The sequence below is a fragment of the Meriones unguiculatus genome, chromosome 5, assembly GCF_030254825.1.
Source record: "Meriones unguiculatus strain TT.TT164.6M chromosome 5, Bangor_MerUng_6.1, whole genome shotgun sequence".
NCBI classification, from domain to species: Eukaryota; Metazoa; Chordata; class Mammalia; order Rodentia; family Muridae; genus Meriones; species Meriones unguiculatus.
Genome location: NC_083353.1, coordinates 16,879,453 through 16,894,699, shown reverse-complemented (window position 1 = coordinate 16,894,699; position 15,247 = coordinate 16,879,453). Strand labels below are relative to the sequence as shown.

Here is a 15,247-nt window from a genome sequence, read left to right as displayed (position 1 = left end):
AGATCAGCAGCTTAGGGGATTGCCCTGGTTTCTGCTGATACCAGGCTAAGTAGTTCTTTTGGTCTGTACTGTCGAAAAGACTCTGGCTGGACCTGCAGCTGATGGAGACTTCTCTCCCTCTGACACAGCCAGGGAGGATGGAGACTGAGTCATCATGATGTCTGCACAGGCACCTGCAATCAGTGTTACACAATGAACATGCATACAGACACAAACATAGATTGTAAAAATACATGTGAAATTTGTATTTAATGTCTTTGTACTCTCATTTTGACAGTGTTATTATGTAATAATACTCTGGCACCCTCTCTAAATTTCTTATCATAAGTAAGTGACTCAGCAGATACCAAAAGCAGCAGGGATATGAGGCCCCGGGTTTGTGACTTCATCTTGCTCCCTCTGCTGTCTGATGCAGTTCAGTTCTCACTGCAGAGGGCTGATTTATATATTCGCAGCATCTGGGCTGGGCTGTAGGAGCCCATGCAAAGCAGTCAGGAAATATAACAGCAAATGCCTGTGCAGTGTCTGTGAGTATAGCTGGTGTCAATCAAGAGTCAAAAATACTATGACAGGGAGCATGAGAAATCGCTGAAAAAGATTGCCTTACAGCTCTCAAACAGAAAAGTACTAGGTGCTCTAATAACAGACCTGGGTTAAAATTCAAGACCTATTTAAATCAATTAACTTCTTTAGAAACATAGGTAGAGCTATCTCAGTTTGACAGTTTTTGGGAAATGATAGGACATGTTCAAAAAATCACAACAACAACAACAAAAGTAACAGAGTAAAAAAGCATATCCTAAAAGAAAGAGAGTATAGAGGTGGAAAAAGATGAAAGGAAAAAAGAGATTTGAAGATAACTGTGTTCAATATTACACATTTCTAAAGCCACTCCTATATGGAGTCAGGGAACAGGGCCTCGGGCATTTTGGCTTTTGTTTCTTAGATAAAGTAGGGACTAAGATGCAAAGACTAGCCCAGAATTTACTCTGTGGATATCCTGGCAGACATTAATGTAAGACTGAGATCAGAGAAACTTTAATCTCAAATCAAAGGATACCCAGGAAAAACTAACAAGTATTCTCCCCACAACTTCAGGAAATTGAAAGAGTTGTCTAAATCTGGGGAAATGAATGCAGAAAAATAGATTTTTCATGAACTCCTTTCTGTAGACCAACACTGCCATGAGATTTCATTCAAGAAATACAAATGCTTGTGTAATTTAGAAATCAGCAGTATTGAAACAGGATTAAGATGGGTTTCTGATATCGTGAATAGGCAAGTTTCTCCAGAAGGGGGCACAGCCATCCTAATCTCTATAGAGAACAATAGAACACTATATCAGCTATTGTTGGCATCCACAGTGTGTAAAAATATTTGCCTAAGAATAAAAAAATTAATAGTGATAAAAGAAACCTCAGAAGCTGCCAGGAGCTGTTATTATTGAACTCTGAATGTATTTATAAGAAGTAAATTATAAAGCCAGAATCATGTGTAAAGTATAATAGAAAAATAAATAGATGAGATATCATGGCAAGGAGTGGAGGTTCACATCTGTACTCCCAGAACTGGGGAGACAAAAGCAGGAGACTCATGAGTTTGAGGATATCCTGGCTAATGTAACAACTTCCAGGCCAATCTAATCTATACCTAGAGACAATGTCTCAAAAATATGTATCATTAATCACCTGGGTATAAGGCAGCTCCTGACATTATCTACCAATGCAAATTATTTATCTGATATTAATGTATTTTGTTATTAATATTTGCTATTGATATATATTTTTTATTTTAATTTTTATTAGTTACAATTTATTCACCATGTATCCCCCCTGTAGCTACCTCCCTTTTCCCCTCTCAATCCCATCCTCTCCCCCTTTTCCACTCAGTCCACTGATAGGAATGTCCTCCTCCCCTTCCTTCTGTTCCTAGTCTATCTCATGAAGAGTGGCTGCATTGTCTTCCTCTGTGTCCTGGTAAGGCTGCTGTCCCCATAGCAGAAGGTGATTTAAGAGCAGACCAATCAGTTCATGTCAGAGACATTCCCTGTTCCCATTACTATGGAACCCACTTGGACACTGAAGTGCCATGGGCTACATCTGAGCAGGGGTTCTAGGTTATCTCCATGAATGGTCCTTGGTCAGAATATCAGTCTCAGAAAAGACACCTGTGCCCAGTTTATTTGGTTCTGATGCTCTCCTTGTGTAGCTCCTATCTTCTCCAGGTCTTACTCTTTCCCACTTCTTTCATAAAGTTCCCTGCACTCTGCCCAAAGGTTGGCCATAAGTCTCAGCATCTGCTTTGATGCCCTGCAGGTAAAGCCTCTCAGAGGCCCCCTGTGGTAGACTCGTGTCGTATTCCCTATTTTCTCCATCTTCTGATGTCTGTCCTCTTTGCCCTTCTGAAAAGGATTGAACATCTTATCTTACCCAGAGTCCTCCTTCTTGTTTAGTTTCTTAAGGTGTACAGCTTTTAGAATGTGTGTCCTGTATTATATGTCTAATATCTACCTATGAGTGAGTAAATACCCTGTGTGTCTTTCTGCTTCTGGATACCTCACTCAGCATGACCTTTTCCAGTTCCCACCATTGACCTGCAAATTTCATGATTTCCTTGTGTTTTTTTTTTTTTTTTTCTGAGTAATATTCCATTGTGTAGATGTACCACAATTTCTGTATCCATTCCTCAGTTGAGGAGCATCTGGGTTGTTTCTAGGTTGTTTACTAATAAAGCTGCTACAAACACAGTTTAGCAAATGCCCTTGTTGTGTACTTGAGCATCTTTTGGATATATGCCTAGGAGTGGTATAGCTGGATCTTCATGGATCTGGATCTACATTTTTCTACATGTAGACATCCACTTAGATCAGCATCATTTGTTGGAGATGCTATATTTTTTTTTCCATTGTATGATTTTGGAATCTTTGCCAAAGATCAGGTGTCCATATGTATGTGGATTTCCTTCAGGGTCTTCTATTTGATTCCATTGATCCACCATTCTGTTTCTATGCCAGTATCACGCTGTTTTGGGTATTGTTGCTCTGTAGTACTGCTTACAATCAGGGATGGAGATGCCTCCAGAATATCTTTTATTGTAGGAGATTGTTTAACAATTCTGGGTTTCTTGTTATTCCATATGAAGTTGAGAATTTTTCTTTCAAGTTATATAAAGAATTGTGTTGGTATTTTGATGGGAAATATATTAAATCTGTAGATTGCTTTTGGTAAGATGGCCATTTTTACTATGTTAATCCTGCCAAGCCATGAGCATGGGTGATCTTTCCATCTTCTGATATCTTCTTCTAATTCTTTCTTTGGAGACTGGAAAGTTTTTTTTTTTTTTTCAATCAAGTCTTTGACTTTCTTGGTTATGGTCACACCAAGATACTTTATGTTCTTTGTGAATATTGTGAAGGGTGATGTTTCCCTAATTTCTTTCTTGGTCCTATTGTCTTTTGTATACAAAAGGGTTAATGACATTTTTGAGTTGATTTTGTATCTAGCCACTTTGCTGAAGGTGTTTATCAGCTGTAGGAGTTCCCTGGTAGAATGGTATGCTATCATATCATCTGCAAATAGTTATAATTTGAATTCTTGTTTTGGATCTTTGTGAGGTTTAGGTACACAGATGACTGTTGCTTCATAGAATGAGTTTGGTAGTGTTCCTTGTGTTTCAATCTTACAGGAGTTAGCTCTCTTTGAAGGCCTGGTAGAATTCTGATGAAACCAGCAGAAACTATTTGGTCCTGGGCTTTTTTGGGATGGGAGACTTTTGATGACCGCTTCTATTTCCTTAGGGAATATAGGACTATTGAATTGATTTATCTGGTCTTGATTCAGCTTTGGAAAGTGGAATCAATCAAGAAAATTGTCCATTTCATTTAGATTTTCAAATTTTGTGGCATATAGACTTTTGAAGTAAGTCCTAGTGATTGTTTGGATTTCCTTAGTGTCTGTTGTTATGTCCTCCTTTTCATTTCTGATTTTGTTAATTCAGATTGTGTCTCTGCCTTTCAGTTAGTTTGGCTAAGGGTTTGTCTATATTGTTGATTTTCTCAAAGAACCAGCTCTTGGTTTCAATTGTTTTATTTCTTTCTAATTTATTGTTTTCAGCCTTGAGTTTGATTATTTCCAGCTTTCTACTTCTTTATGGTGTGTCTGATACTTTTTTTTTCTTTTTTTAGGGAATTTAGGTCAGCCATTACGTCGCTTTTATGAGATATCTCAAATTTCTTCTTGAAGGCACTTAGTGCTATGAACTTCCTTATTAGCACTGCTTTAACTGTGTCCTATAAGTTTGGGTATGCTGTGTCTTCATTTTCATTGATTTCTAGGAAGACTTTAAGTTCTTTCTTTATTTCTTCCCCAACCCAGCTGTCATTTAGTAGCAAGTTGTTCAGTTTCCATGTGTGTGTAGGCTTTTTGCTATTTCTGTTTTTGTTGAAGTACAGCTTTAGTCCATAGTGATCAGATAGGATACAAGGGATTATGTCAATCTTCTTGTATCTGTTGAGGCTTGCTTTGTGACCAACCATATGGAGAAGGTTTTGGAGAAGGTTCCATGAGGTGCTGAAAAGAAGGTAAATTCTTTTGTGTTTGGGTGAAACATTCTGTAGATATCTGTTAGGTCCATTTGATTCATGACCTCTGTTAGAAAAATTGTTTCCCTTTTCAATTTGTTTTTTGTTGACCTGTACTTTGTTGAGAGTGGGATGTTGAAGTCTCCCAGTATTAAAGTGTGGGGATCTATGTGTGGTTTAAGTTTTATTAAAGTTTCTTTTATACATGTGGGTACCCTTTTATATGGGGCATAGATGTTCAGGATCGTGATGTCTTCCTGGTGGAATTTTCCCTTGATGAGTATGAAGCGTCCTTCACCATCTCTATTGATTAACTTTGGTTGAAAGTCTATTAAGAAAAGTTATTAAGAAATTGTTTTTAATTTCTATAACTTGGGGGGTCTTGGTGGACTAAATTGTTATTTGTTTCTTTCCTTTTCCCCTACTCCTCAACTATATTGAAGTTTTCTGTCTTGTAAGGTTGGACAAGATACTGATATTTCTTTTCCTGCTACCTATTATCAATGTATTCTGGTCATGATATCAACATTTTTTGTGCTCTCACAATTCACACACACTTTCTTTTTTCTATATGTACAATATTTTTATAGTATCTTCTGTAATGCTGTCTTCATGGTCATGGACATTTCCTAAGTTTGTGATTATGTTGTAATGTCCTTATTACACCCTCAACTTAAAATTCAAATTTTCTAGACATAGCTAACTTATTTGACAATTCCCTACTATCCGATCTGAAATATATTGTTCTATACTTTTCTACTCTTTAAAGTTTTGAGTAAGAATTCACAAGTCGTTCTGATACATTTTCTTTTCAAGTTGAGTTGACATTTTTCCATTATATCTTTGAACATTTTACTTTGTAATTTTTTGCATTATAGACTCAATCTTTGACATGGAGAATTCCTTCACTGGTGATGCCTATTTAAGGAAATAAATGCCCTTTTGTTTGTTTGTTTGTTTCTCAAATTTGTCTCTATACATCAAATTTTCTGTTTTCATTTCATTCGCTTTTTAGTCTATAGCTTTCGGTTTTATCTCGGTTTTTCTGTATCTTACAATTCTTAGGACTGCTCTTTGCATCAAATGCTAGAATTCTTTGATGCTATAGTCATATACATGTATATACATATATACATATATGTATATCCATATGTGCATATATATATGTATATGTATATATATTAACAAACAATTTACATGTATACATATATACATATACAGATATATAAACAAACAATTTATTGCTGTTTTAATGCTATGTCTCTTCTGCTTCAACCTTGATCCTGGATATTCTTTCTCCCATTTTGTTGATTTGTATATGAGGCATTGAAATTTTAATTCCCAACGTTTCAATTGTTTTTTTCTCACCACCTCACTTTTTCTGCCATGTTTCTGATTGTTTTTTTTTTTACATCTTGCTTATTTTTGCCTATATATCATTAGCCTTCCTCCTACCTTTGATTGAATGATTTTTTTTTTGTGCATGTCTTTTTCAGTAATTCCTCATTTTATGAGTACATTTTATGAGTAAATTTTCACCCCAAATTTTACCTATATCAATAGCTTTGAGTTGAATTCTCAAGGGAATTATTATCCTTTGGCATCATTATTAGTGATTTGACTTTTTACGAACTTGTGTTTTGTAGTATGATTCATATCTGTTGGTTTAAGTACCACTTTTGGTTAATTTGTCGTTTTTCTAAATTTAGTGACCTAATCTCAATGGTTCCCTGCCCACAATCACTCAGAGAACCACTCAGTTTTACGATATCTGGAGATCTCCAGCAATTTCATGTAGTCTGTAACATACCTGTTTCCTGCCATACCTCCAAATTAGATGTTAAACAAGTTCTTCATAAGAATATGGAAAGGCATAGAGTCTGACTTTTCTCTTTTTCTACTTAAACTCTTAATCTTTCAGGCTGTCAGGCTTCCAACTTGGGGCCACTTGTCAGAAGACCTGAAAAGGAGAGGAGCCTTGGATTTGAACGCTGAACCTCCAGACTTAAGGTCTGATGCCTTGCCAACTGAACTTTTTGAATTTTGGCTCTTAAGCTGCAGGAGCCACTCTTTGGCAAAGACCTTCTTTTTTTTTTTTTTTTTTTTAAAGATTTCTAACAATTTTTTCCTTGAAATTTCTTTTCACTTTTATTTTTTATGACAATTTATTTGCTTTGTTTCCTCATTGTAGCCTCCTCCCTCTCCTGCTTCCAATTCATTTAGGCCTCTTCTCTCTCATGCCTCTTCCCTAGTCCACTGATAGAGAGATCCTCCTCCCCTTCTATATGACCCTAACCTATCACAAGGTCTCATGAGGACTGGCTGTTTCCTCTTACTCTATGGCCTGGCAAGGCTGCACAACAGGGGTGGTGATCAAAAGAGTCAGCCACTGAGTTCATGTCAGAAACAGCCCCTGTTCTTTTTACTACGGAACCCACTTCGAAACTGAGAGGCATTTGGGCTACATCTGAGGAGGGGTTCTAGATCCTCTCCATGCATGGTCCTTGTGGAGTATCTGTTTCTTCAGGCCCATTTGATAGGATAATTAAAAAGGAACTCAGAGTTGGATGAGTATAAAATGAATACTGGATCTGTATGACGGTTGTGAATATAAGAAGCTAAACAACAAGGATCCTAAGAAAGTTATTCAATCCTCATTCAGAAGTGCAAACAGGATAGACATCAGAGGGAGAAGAAGACTGGGAACAGAACAGGAAAGTTCCAGAGAGGGCCTCTGAAAGACTCTCCTGATCAGGGTATCAAAGCAGATGCTGAGACTCATAGCCAGACTTTAGAAGAAGAAGGATATAGAAAGACTTGGAGGGGACAGGAGATCCCCAAGGAGACCAGCAGAGCCAAGAAATTAGGGCTTCTATTTTTTAAGAGCAGGCTGTCCTAATTTGACTGACAAAGGGCTCCTAGTTTATCTACTCTGGTTACTTACTTTCAAATGCTAGAGCCTGGCCATGAAGCATTTGACTGCTTGGAAAGAAGGCCTTGGCCAAGATAAAGCCTGTTGGAGGTAACTGTTCCAGGCGGGAGACACAATTAGAACTGTAAAAAAAAAAAAGAAAAGAAAAAAAAGAAAAGGAATCTCAGCCCACATAATTCAATGAAGCTAGTCTGCACAGCAACATGCTGGAATCCAGAAACTTGATTGCAGCAACCGAGAATTGATTCTGGGCAGTTTATCACTATTTACTGGGTCCAGAAGTTCATATCCTGTCTTTGAGACCTGGCTCAACACAGTGGATTCTCTACCATAAAGTCCTCCCTAGGAAGCTGGCTCAATCAAAGCTCAATTGTCAGTGTTTGGAAAGCAAGGGGCAAATGGTTACCAGCTGGCAGAGGCTTGGGTTTCATTAAACCTATGATGATAGCATTGATCTTAACTAGCATCTCCTCTCAACTAGCATCTCCTCTATAGAAACTGCAGCAAATATAGGCTGTCCTCAGAGAAATCTCATTCCTTTTTTTTTTGTAATATTTTTTTAATTTTATTTTTTCTTATCAGTTACATTTTATTAACTCTGTATCCCAGCTGTATCCCGTTCCCTCATTCCCTTCCAATCCCACCCTCCCTCCCTCATCTCCACCCTGCCACTTTCCAAGTCCACGGATACGGGGGACCTCCTCCCCATATACTGGATATTATCCCTCTGTCAGATAAAGGGTTGGTGAAGATTTTTTCCCAGTCTGTAGGCAGTCATTTTGTTTTGATGACGGTGTCCTTTGCTTTACAGAAGCTTTTCAGTTTCATGAGGTACCATTTATTGATTGTTGCTCTTAGAGCCTGTGCTATTGGTGTTCTCTTCAGGAAGTTGTCTCCTGTGCCAATGAGTTCTAGGCTGTTCCCCACTTTTTCTTCTAACAGATTTAGAGTATCTGGCTTTATGTTGAGGTCTTTGATCCACTTGGACTTTAGTTTTGTGCAGGGTGATAAATATGGATCTATTTTCATTTTTCTGTATGTAGACATCCAGTTGGACCAGCACCATTTGTTGAAGATACTGTTTTTTTTCCATTCAATGGTCTTGGCTTCTTCGTCAAAAATCAAGTCTGTGGCTTTATTTCTAGGTCTTCTGTTTGGTTCCATTGATCCTGCCTTCTGTTTTTATGCAAATACCATGCAGTTTTTATTACTATTGCTCTGTAGTACAGCTTGAGAGCGGGGATGGAGATACCTCCAGATGATCTGTTGTTATACAGGATTGTTTTGGAGATTCTGGGTTTTTTGTTTCTCCATATGAAGCTGAGAATCTTTTTGTCAAGGTCTGTAAAAAATTGAGTTGGTATTTTGATGGGAATTGCATTGAATATGTAGATTGCTTTTGGCAGGATGGCCATTTTCATAATTTTAATCCTATAAATCCATGAGCACGGGAGATCTTTCCATCTTCTGATATCTTCTTCAATTCATTTCTTCAGAGACTTGAAGTTTTTCTCAAACAGGTCTTTCACTTGCTTGGTTAGTGTCACCCCAAGGTACTTTATGTTATTAGTGGCTATTGTGAAGGGTGTTGTTTTCCTAATTTCTTTCTTGGCCCTTTTGTCTTTGGTATACAGGAGGGCTTCTGATTTTTTTTTTTTTTGAGTTGATTTTGTATCCTGCCACTATGCTGAAGGCGTTTATCAGCTGGAGGAGCTTTCTGGTTGAATTTTTGGGGTTGCTCATGTATACTATCATATCATCTGCGAATAGTGACACTTTGACCTCTTCCTTTCCGATTTGTATCCCCTTGATCTCCTTTAGTTGTCTTATTGCTCTGGCTAGGACTTCAACTACTATGTTGAAGAGGTATGGAGAGAGTGGGCAGCCTTGTCTTGTCCCTGATTTCAGTGGGATTGATTTAAGTTTCTCTCCATTGAGTTTGATGTTGGCTATAGGCTTACTGTATATTGCCTTTACTATGTTTAGATATGTGCCTTGTATCCCTGATCTCTCCAAGACTTTAAACATGAATGGGTGTTGGACCTTGTCAAATGCTTTTTCAGCATCTAAGGAGATGATCATGTGGTTTTTCTCCTTCAGTTTGTTTATGTGGTGGATTACATTGATGGATTTCTGTATGTTGAACCACACTTGTATGCCTGGGATGAAGCCTACTTGGTCATGATGGATGATATCTTTGATGTGTTCTTGCATTCGGTTTGCAAGTATTTTATTGAGTATTTTTGTGTCAATGTTCATAAAAGAGATAGGTCTGAAATTTGCAGCCAGAACAGTCACCCAAAACTCTCTGTAACACTGGAACATCACTTTCAGCCTTCTGGCTCAGAATATTAGATAGCCATATATATAAAGCAGGAACTATTTAGGACTTTCTTACCCTGTCTTGGCAGAGTTCGGCAGCTGACTTATCCTGCATTTAAGCTTGCTCATTTTTGCCAGAATTCTGTCTGTCATGAAACAATGGCATTTTCTTTTTATCCTGTTGACTTGTTTGCCACATTTGAAGCCATGTCTACATGGAGGTTCTTCGATGATCATCATCAGTGAGGTAGGTAGGGTGCTGCCAGGAGATGACCTTTCTCATTGTCAAAGAATCTTTAAAATAATAAAGACATTTTTCTAGGTCTCTGAAGTTTTTGAAGACTTACCTATATTTACCTAGTTGATCTGTCTATAAAATGATATATATTTGCTAAAACTAGGATGTGTACTCTTGTTACAAATTCATTATAGTGACTTACATGACTATTGAATTGAGTACCTAGCAATTAACTTGCATTACCTTATAACCTAAGCACCTGGTAATAGTACTGAAAATATTGGAAGTAACTTTTAATTTGTTTCAATATTCTAAAATTTACCAAGGTATTAAAAATAGACTTACTTTGGCATCAATATACAGAATCCTATTCCACAGTTAAATTAATCTTATTTGAGAATAACAAATAAATCCTTAAAATGAGTAGATTCAATAATCTTTTTGTCTAATTATTCTGATAATATGTCCTGTATTCCCTTTTCTTTCTTTTTCACCCCCTTTTCTCTTCACTTAAGAAAGAAAGAGAAAAGAAAAACTAAAAGAGAGAAATGCCTGAGGCTAATGTTTTCTCTCTGTATTAGACCATTAATAATTGATAACCATCTCCCAATGACAGTAAATATGCATAGCCACAGAAAACAACCAAAAACCTACCCAACCCCCCTTAAAGGAAACTGGACATCATTCTCATGGATTTCTTCTAACTGACATTTTGGACATGCAGAATTGCTTTTAGGAGGTCCAAAAAAATTGGGAAAAATGGTTAATTCTGGTCTTTGAATGTTGAGAAATTTCAGGCTTAATAGAAGTCCTGTTTGAAACAGTCTAAAACGCTGGATCAATTGAGATTAGTAGCTTCTTTCAAAGCTCTCTTGGAAGCAGGCTTTGATGAGAAACAGCAGTTGAAGCAGGAACAAGCAGAATGCTGGAACATACATGATGCTGGAACAGATATATCAATGTCTCAGCTGGAAGGAGGATTCCTTTCTGTTTTGATCCAGCATATTTGGTGTTCAGTCCTTTTGTTCTGCAAACATACAACTTCTCACAAACATTATACAGTTCTAAAATTATAAATGTATGAGATGTTCAGGATGAAACTAAACTGTAAACCAACTTTATCTATGACAATTAAAAGAATGGCATAATAAATTTTGAGAATACTATAGGCAAGGATTTATTGGCCATGGGTTGTTGGAGTTCAGGCTAGAGACATTTTAAATTTCTCAGTCAGTTTTAGAGTTATTCCCATGTAAAGAGATCAACAATGTAAGTTACCATTATTATTGAACATACAGTCCTTATCATGTTGAAATCAAAATAAGATTATATAGGTTAAAATATCTTATTTTAGACTCTTGGGAGCCTGTTGTGTTTGTCCAAGCTGCTACCTATCTCCTGAGAGCAAGCCTCCCCTTAGAGAGACTAACTGATTGCTTTGAGCAATAGAAAAGATATGTTTTATGTAAACTTTATATAAACTCCTTTTTAATTTAGAGTATAAACATACCCTAAGCATCTTGTACCCGTTTAAAGGTTTAGGCCTAGGCTTTTATATATGTTGTAGGTATTTTTGTCTTATCCCCTATTCTATACAGAATGGGCACTGATGCATCTGTAGCCATACTTAATGTAAATTCTCCTTTACCTTTTTCATTTCAGCATACCCTAGGCATCTTGTACATGGATTTTTACATTGGTTGTGGATATTTTTTGGCTTGCCCCCTTTTTGATATAGGATGGATGTTTCAGCCTTTTAAACATATGAATTGTAATATTTGAGTTTCTAAGACTTAAATAGGCTGGCATGTACTTTGCCAACTGTAAGTCCCCTGTGTCTTTTTTGCATCAGGCATGACTGACATTTGCCCTCCCCTCTGGGAAATGTCTAACATTTGAATGATAAACTGGCTTTCAGGGCAGTGTGGCACATTTATCTAGTCAGCATTAGAAATGTTTTACATAGGAGACATGCAGTTTACATGTTTGTTTCCCAGCCTAAATTTTAGTCCTTACATTGACCAACAGAACACAAATGGATGTAGAAATTGTGGCACATCTACACAATGAAATATTACTCAGCAATGAAAAATAAAATATTAAGATGAATGATAATGAATGAATAATTAAGTACTTGCAGAAAAATAAAACCTAAGATGCTTCCAGAAATCCCAGATGTCCCCTATATTCCGTTCCCTGAATGACTCCTGACAGGAAACAAGAAATACCAGGAAAGGGAAAGCAAAATGAAGGTTAGTGCATATGTTCAAAATACATGTTTTATTAAATAGTTATGGCTTTCATGAAATTGTGTTCAATGAATTAACACCCATAAAAGACTTTAAGGGGCAGCAAGTTAATTCATACAGCAAAGACACTTTCCACCAAGCCTGATGTCAAACCTGAGTTTGAACCCCAGAAACAAAATGGAAAGAGAGTCAAGTCTAAATTGTCCTCTGACTTCCACAAATATGCCATGTCACATGTGCACCTATAAATATACACACACAGACACACTAATGCACACTCACATGCAAGCAGACAAACATAATAAATTAAAATGTAATAAAAATTTAAAGGGTTTATGGAAAGTAAAAGAATAAACAAGCAGATATGGGCACCACCAAGGAAGAAAGGAAGGAGGTAAAGAAAGAAGAAAGGAAGGAAAGAAGGAAGAAAAGAAGAAGGAAAGTGCAATATATTCTACAAAAACCAACAAAGGTACCCTTTCCTAGAGCCTCCTAATTGAAATAAAGTTTTCCACCACCATCGCTATGTTGGATATCAGAACTCCTATACTGTAAAATGGAAAATCTGTTATATTAAAGCAGCAGAGTTGTAGTTATGTGTTAGAGAAGGAACACAAAGATAATACTGAGTTGTGTTTTGCATTTTCATATAAAGGTTATGGGCTGGCTCTTTGATCACCTCCACCTGAGGGAGGAGTAGCCTTACCAGGCCATAGAGGAAGACAAAGAAGCCAATCCTGCTGAGACCTGATAGACTAGGGTCAGATGGAAGGGGATATGGACCTCCCTTAAGGACTGGGGGAGGGGCATAGAAGAAGAGGACTGAGGATGAGATTAAGAAGGGATTGGGGAGGGGGCTACAGCTGGAATACAAAGTGAATTAACTGTAATTTTAAAAAAAAATAGACAAAAGAATCATTGAACCCATAATTTAATATAGGGCTCTGTGAATTTTTCATTACTTTTTCAGGCACACCTGCTATCAGGCAGAAGAGGGAAGTGTGCAGGCCCCGGGCTGTGTGTGTTGCAGGCAGCTGGTGAGACTCTCAAGGAGGTTTGTGTTTGAGGCTGAAGCACTGTGGGAGGAGTACTAATACCCTGCTGACAGTAATAAATGGCCAGGTCTTCAGCCTGCACACTGCTGATGCTGAGAGTGAAATCTGTCCCAGATCCACTGCCTGTGAAGCGATCAGGGACCCCAGTGTATCGATTGGATGCCCAGTAGATCAGCAGCTTAGGGGATTGCCCTGGTTTCTGCTGGTACCAGGACAATAAGTTCTCTCTGATTACACTGTGTAAAAGACTCTGACTGGATCTGCAGCGGATGGTGACTTTCTCTCCTGCTGACACAGCCAGGGAGGATGGAGACTGTGTCATCACAATGTCTGCACAGGCACCTGCAATTATGAATAGACAATAAACATAAATGTAACACAAACAGATTGTAAAACAGTTGAAATTTGTCATTTAACATCTTTATACTATAATATTGTCAGAGTATTATTACATAAGATATATTGAGACAGGTATACTCTAAGTTTCCTATGTACAAAAAGTGAGTCTGCAAAGATTATAACATATTGAGTTTCTTACCAGACACCCAAAGCAGCAGGGATATGAGGACCTGGGTCTGTGACTTCATCTTGCTTCTCCTGCTGTCTGATGAATTTCAGCTCTCACTGCAAAGGCCTGGCTTATAAATTCTCAGCCGCTGGGCTGGACTGTAGGGGTCCCATGCAAAGCAGTCAGCAAATACAAAAGCAAATGTTTCTGCAGTGTCTGTGAGTGTAGCTGGTCTACAGTCAAAAATACTATTACATGGAGCATGAGCAATCACTGAAAAAGATTTCCTTACAACTCTCAAACAGAAAAGTACTAGATGCTCTAATAGCATACCTGGGTTAAAATCCAAGACATTTGAATCAATTGTCTTCTGTAGAAACATTAGTAGAGCTATCTCAGATTAACAGTTTTTGTGAAATGATAGGATATGTTCAAAAAAGTAACAACAACAAAAGAAACATAGTTAGAAAACATGCCATAAAAGAAAGAAGAAAAGAGAAGAAAAAATGAAAAGAAAAAGAGAATCAAGGCTAAATGTGTTCAGTATTACTCATCTCCAAAGCCACTCTTATACTGAAGACAGAGAACAGAACCTCAGACGTTGGGGCTGTAGTTTCTTAGCTAAACTAGGGACTAAGATGCATAGAAAAGACCAGAATTAACGCTGTGAATATCCTGGTGGACATTAATTTAAGACAGATCAAAGGACCTTTAATCTCACAGCAAAGGATACCTAACAAAAACTAGCAAGCATCCTCCCCACAACTTCAGGAAATAGAAAGAGAGCCCTAAATCTGGAGAGAGGAAACAATAGATTTTTCATGATGTCATTGCTGTAGAACAATAGTGTCATGAGTTTTATTCAAGAAATAGAAATGTTTGTGTAATTTAAAAATTAGCAGTATTGAAATTGGATCAAGATGGGCTTCTGACATGGTGAAGATATAGGTCTCTCCAGAAGGGTGCACACCTGCCTTGATCTACATAATGATTCTGTAGAGACCAATAGAAAGATACATCAGCGATTGTTGCTATACAAATGGTGAAAATGAAAATTTTGTGTATGTATAAAGAAATCAATAGTGATAAGAGTAATCACAGAGGCTGCCAGGACTTCATATTACAGAACTCTGAAAATATATTTACGAAGCAAATTATAATGCCAGAATTATGTGTAAAATACAAGAGAAAAATAAATAAATCAAATACATGGCAAGGAGTGGAGTTTCACATCTGTACTCCCAGAACTGAAGAGAGAAAAATAGGAGACTCATGCAGTTGAGGCCAGCCTGGGGTACATACCAACTTCTGGGCCAATCTAATCTACACATGGAGACAATCTCTCAAAAACGTGTATCATCAAT

The 15,247-nt window shown here is 37.4% G+C and overlaps 1 gene segment (V, D, J or C); it reads right to left on the bottom strand.

The window, feature by feature from the left end:
- Positions 1-6,319: 6,319 nt before the first annotated feature.
- On the bottom strand, positions 6,320-13,976 carry LOC132654361 (immunoglobulin kappa variable 4-1-like). The segment is given in 4 exon segments: positions 6,320-6,396; positions 7,524-7,633; positions 13,297-13,717; positions 13,914-13,976. Coding segments are annotated over 4 exon segments (657 nt in total).
- Between the last annotated feature and the right edge of the window lie 1,271 nt (positions 13,977-15,247).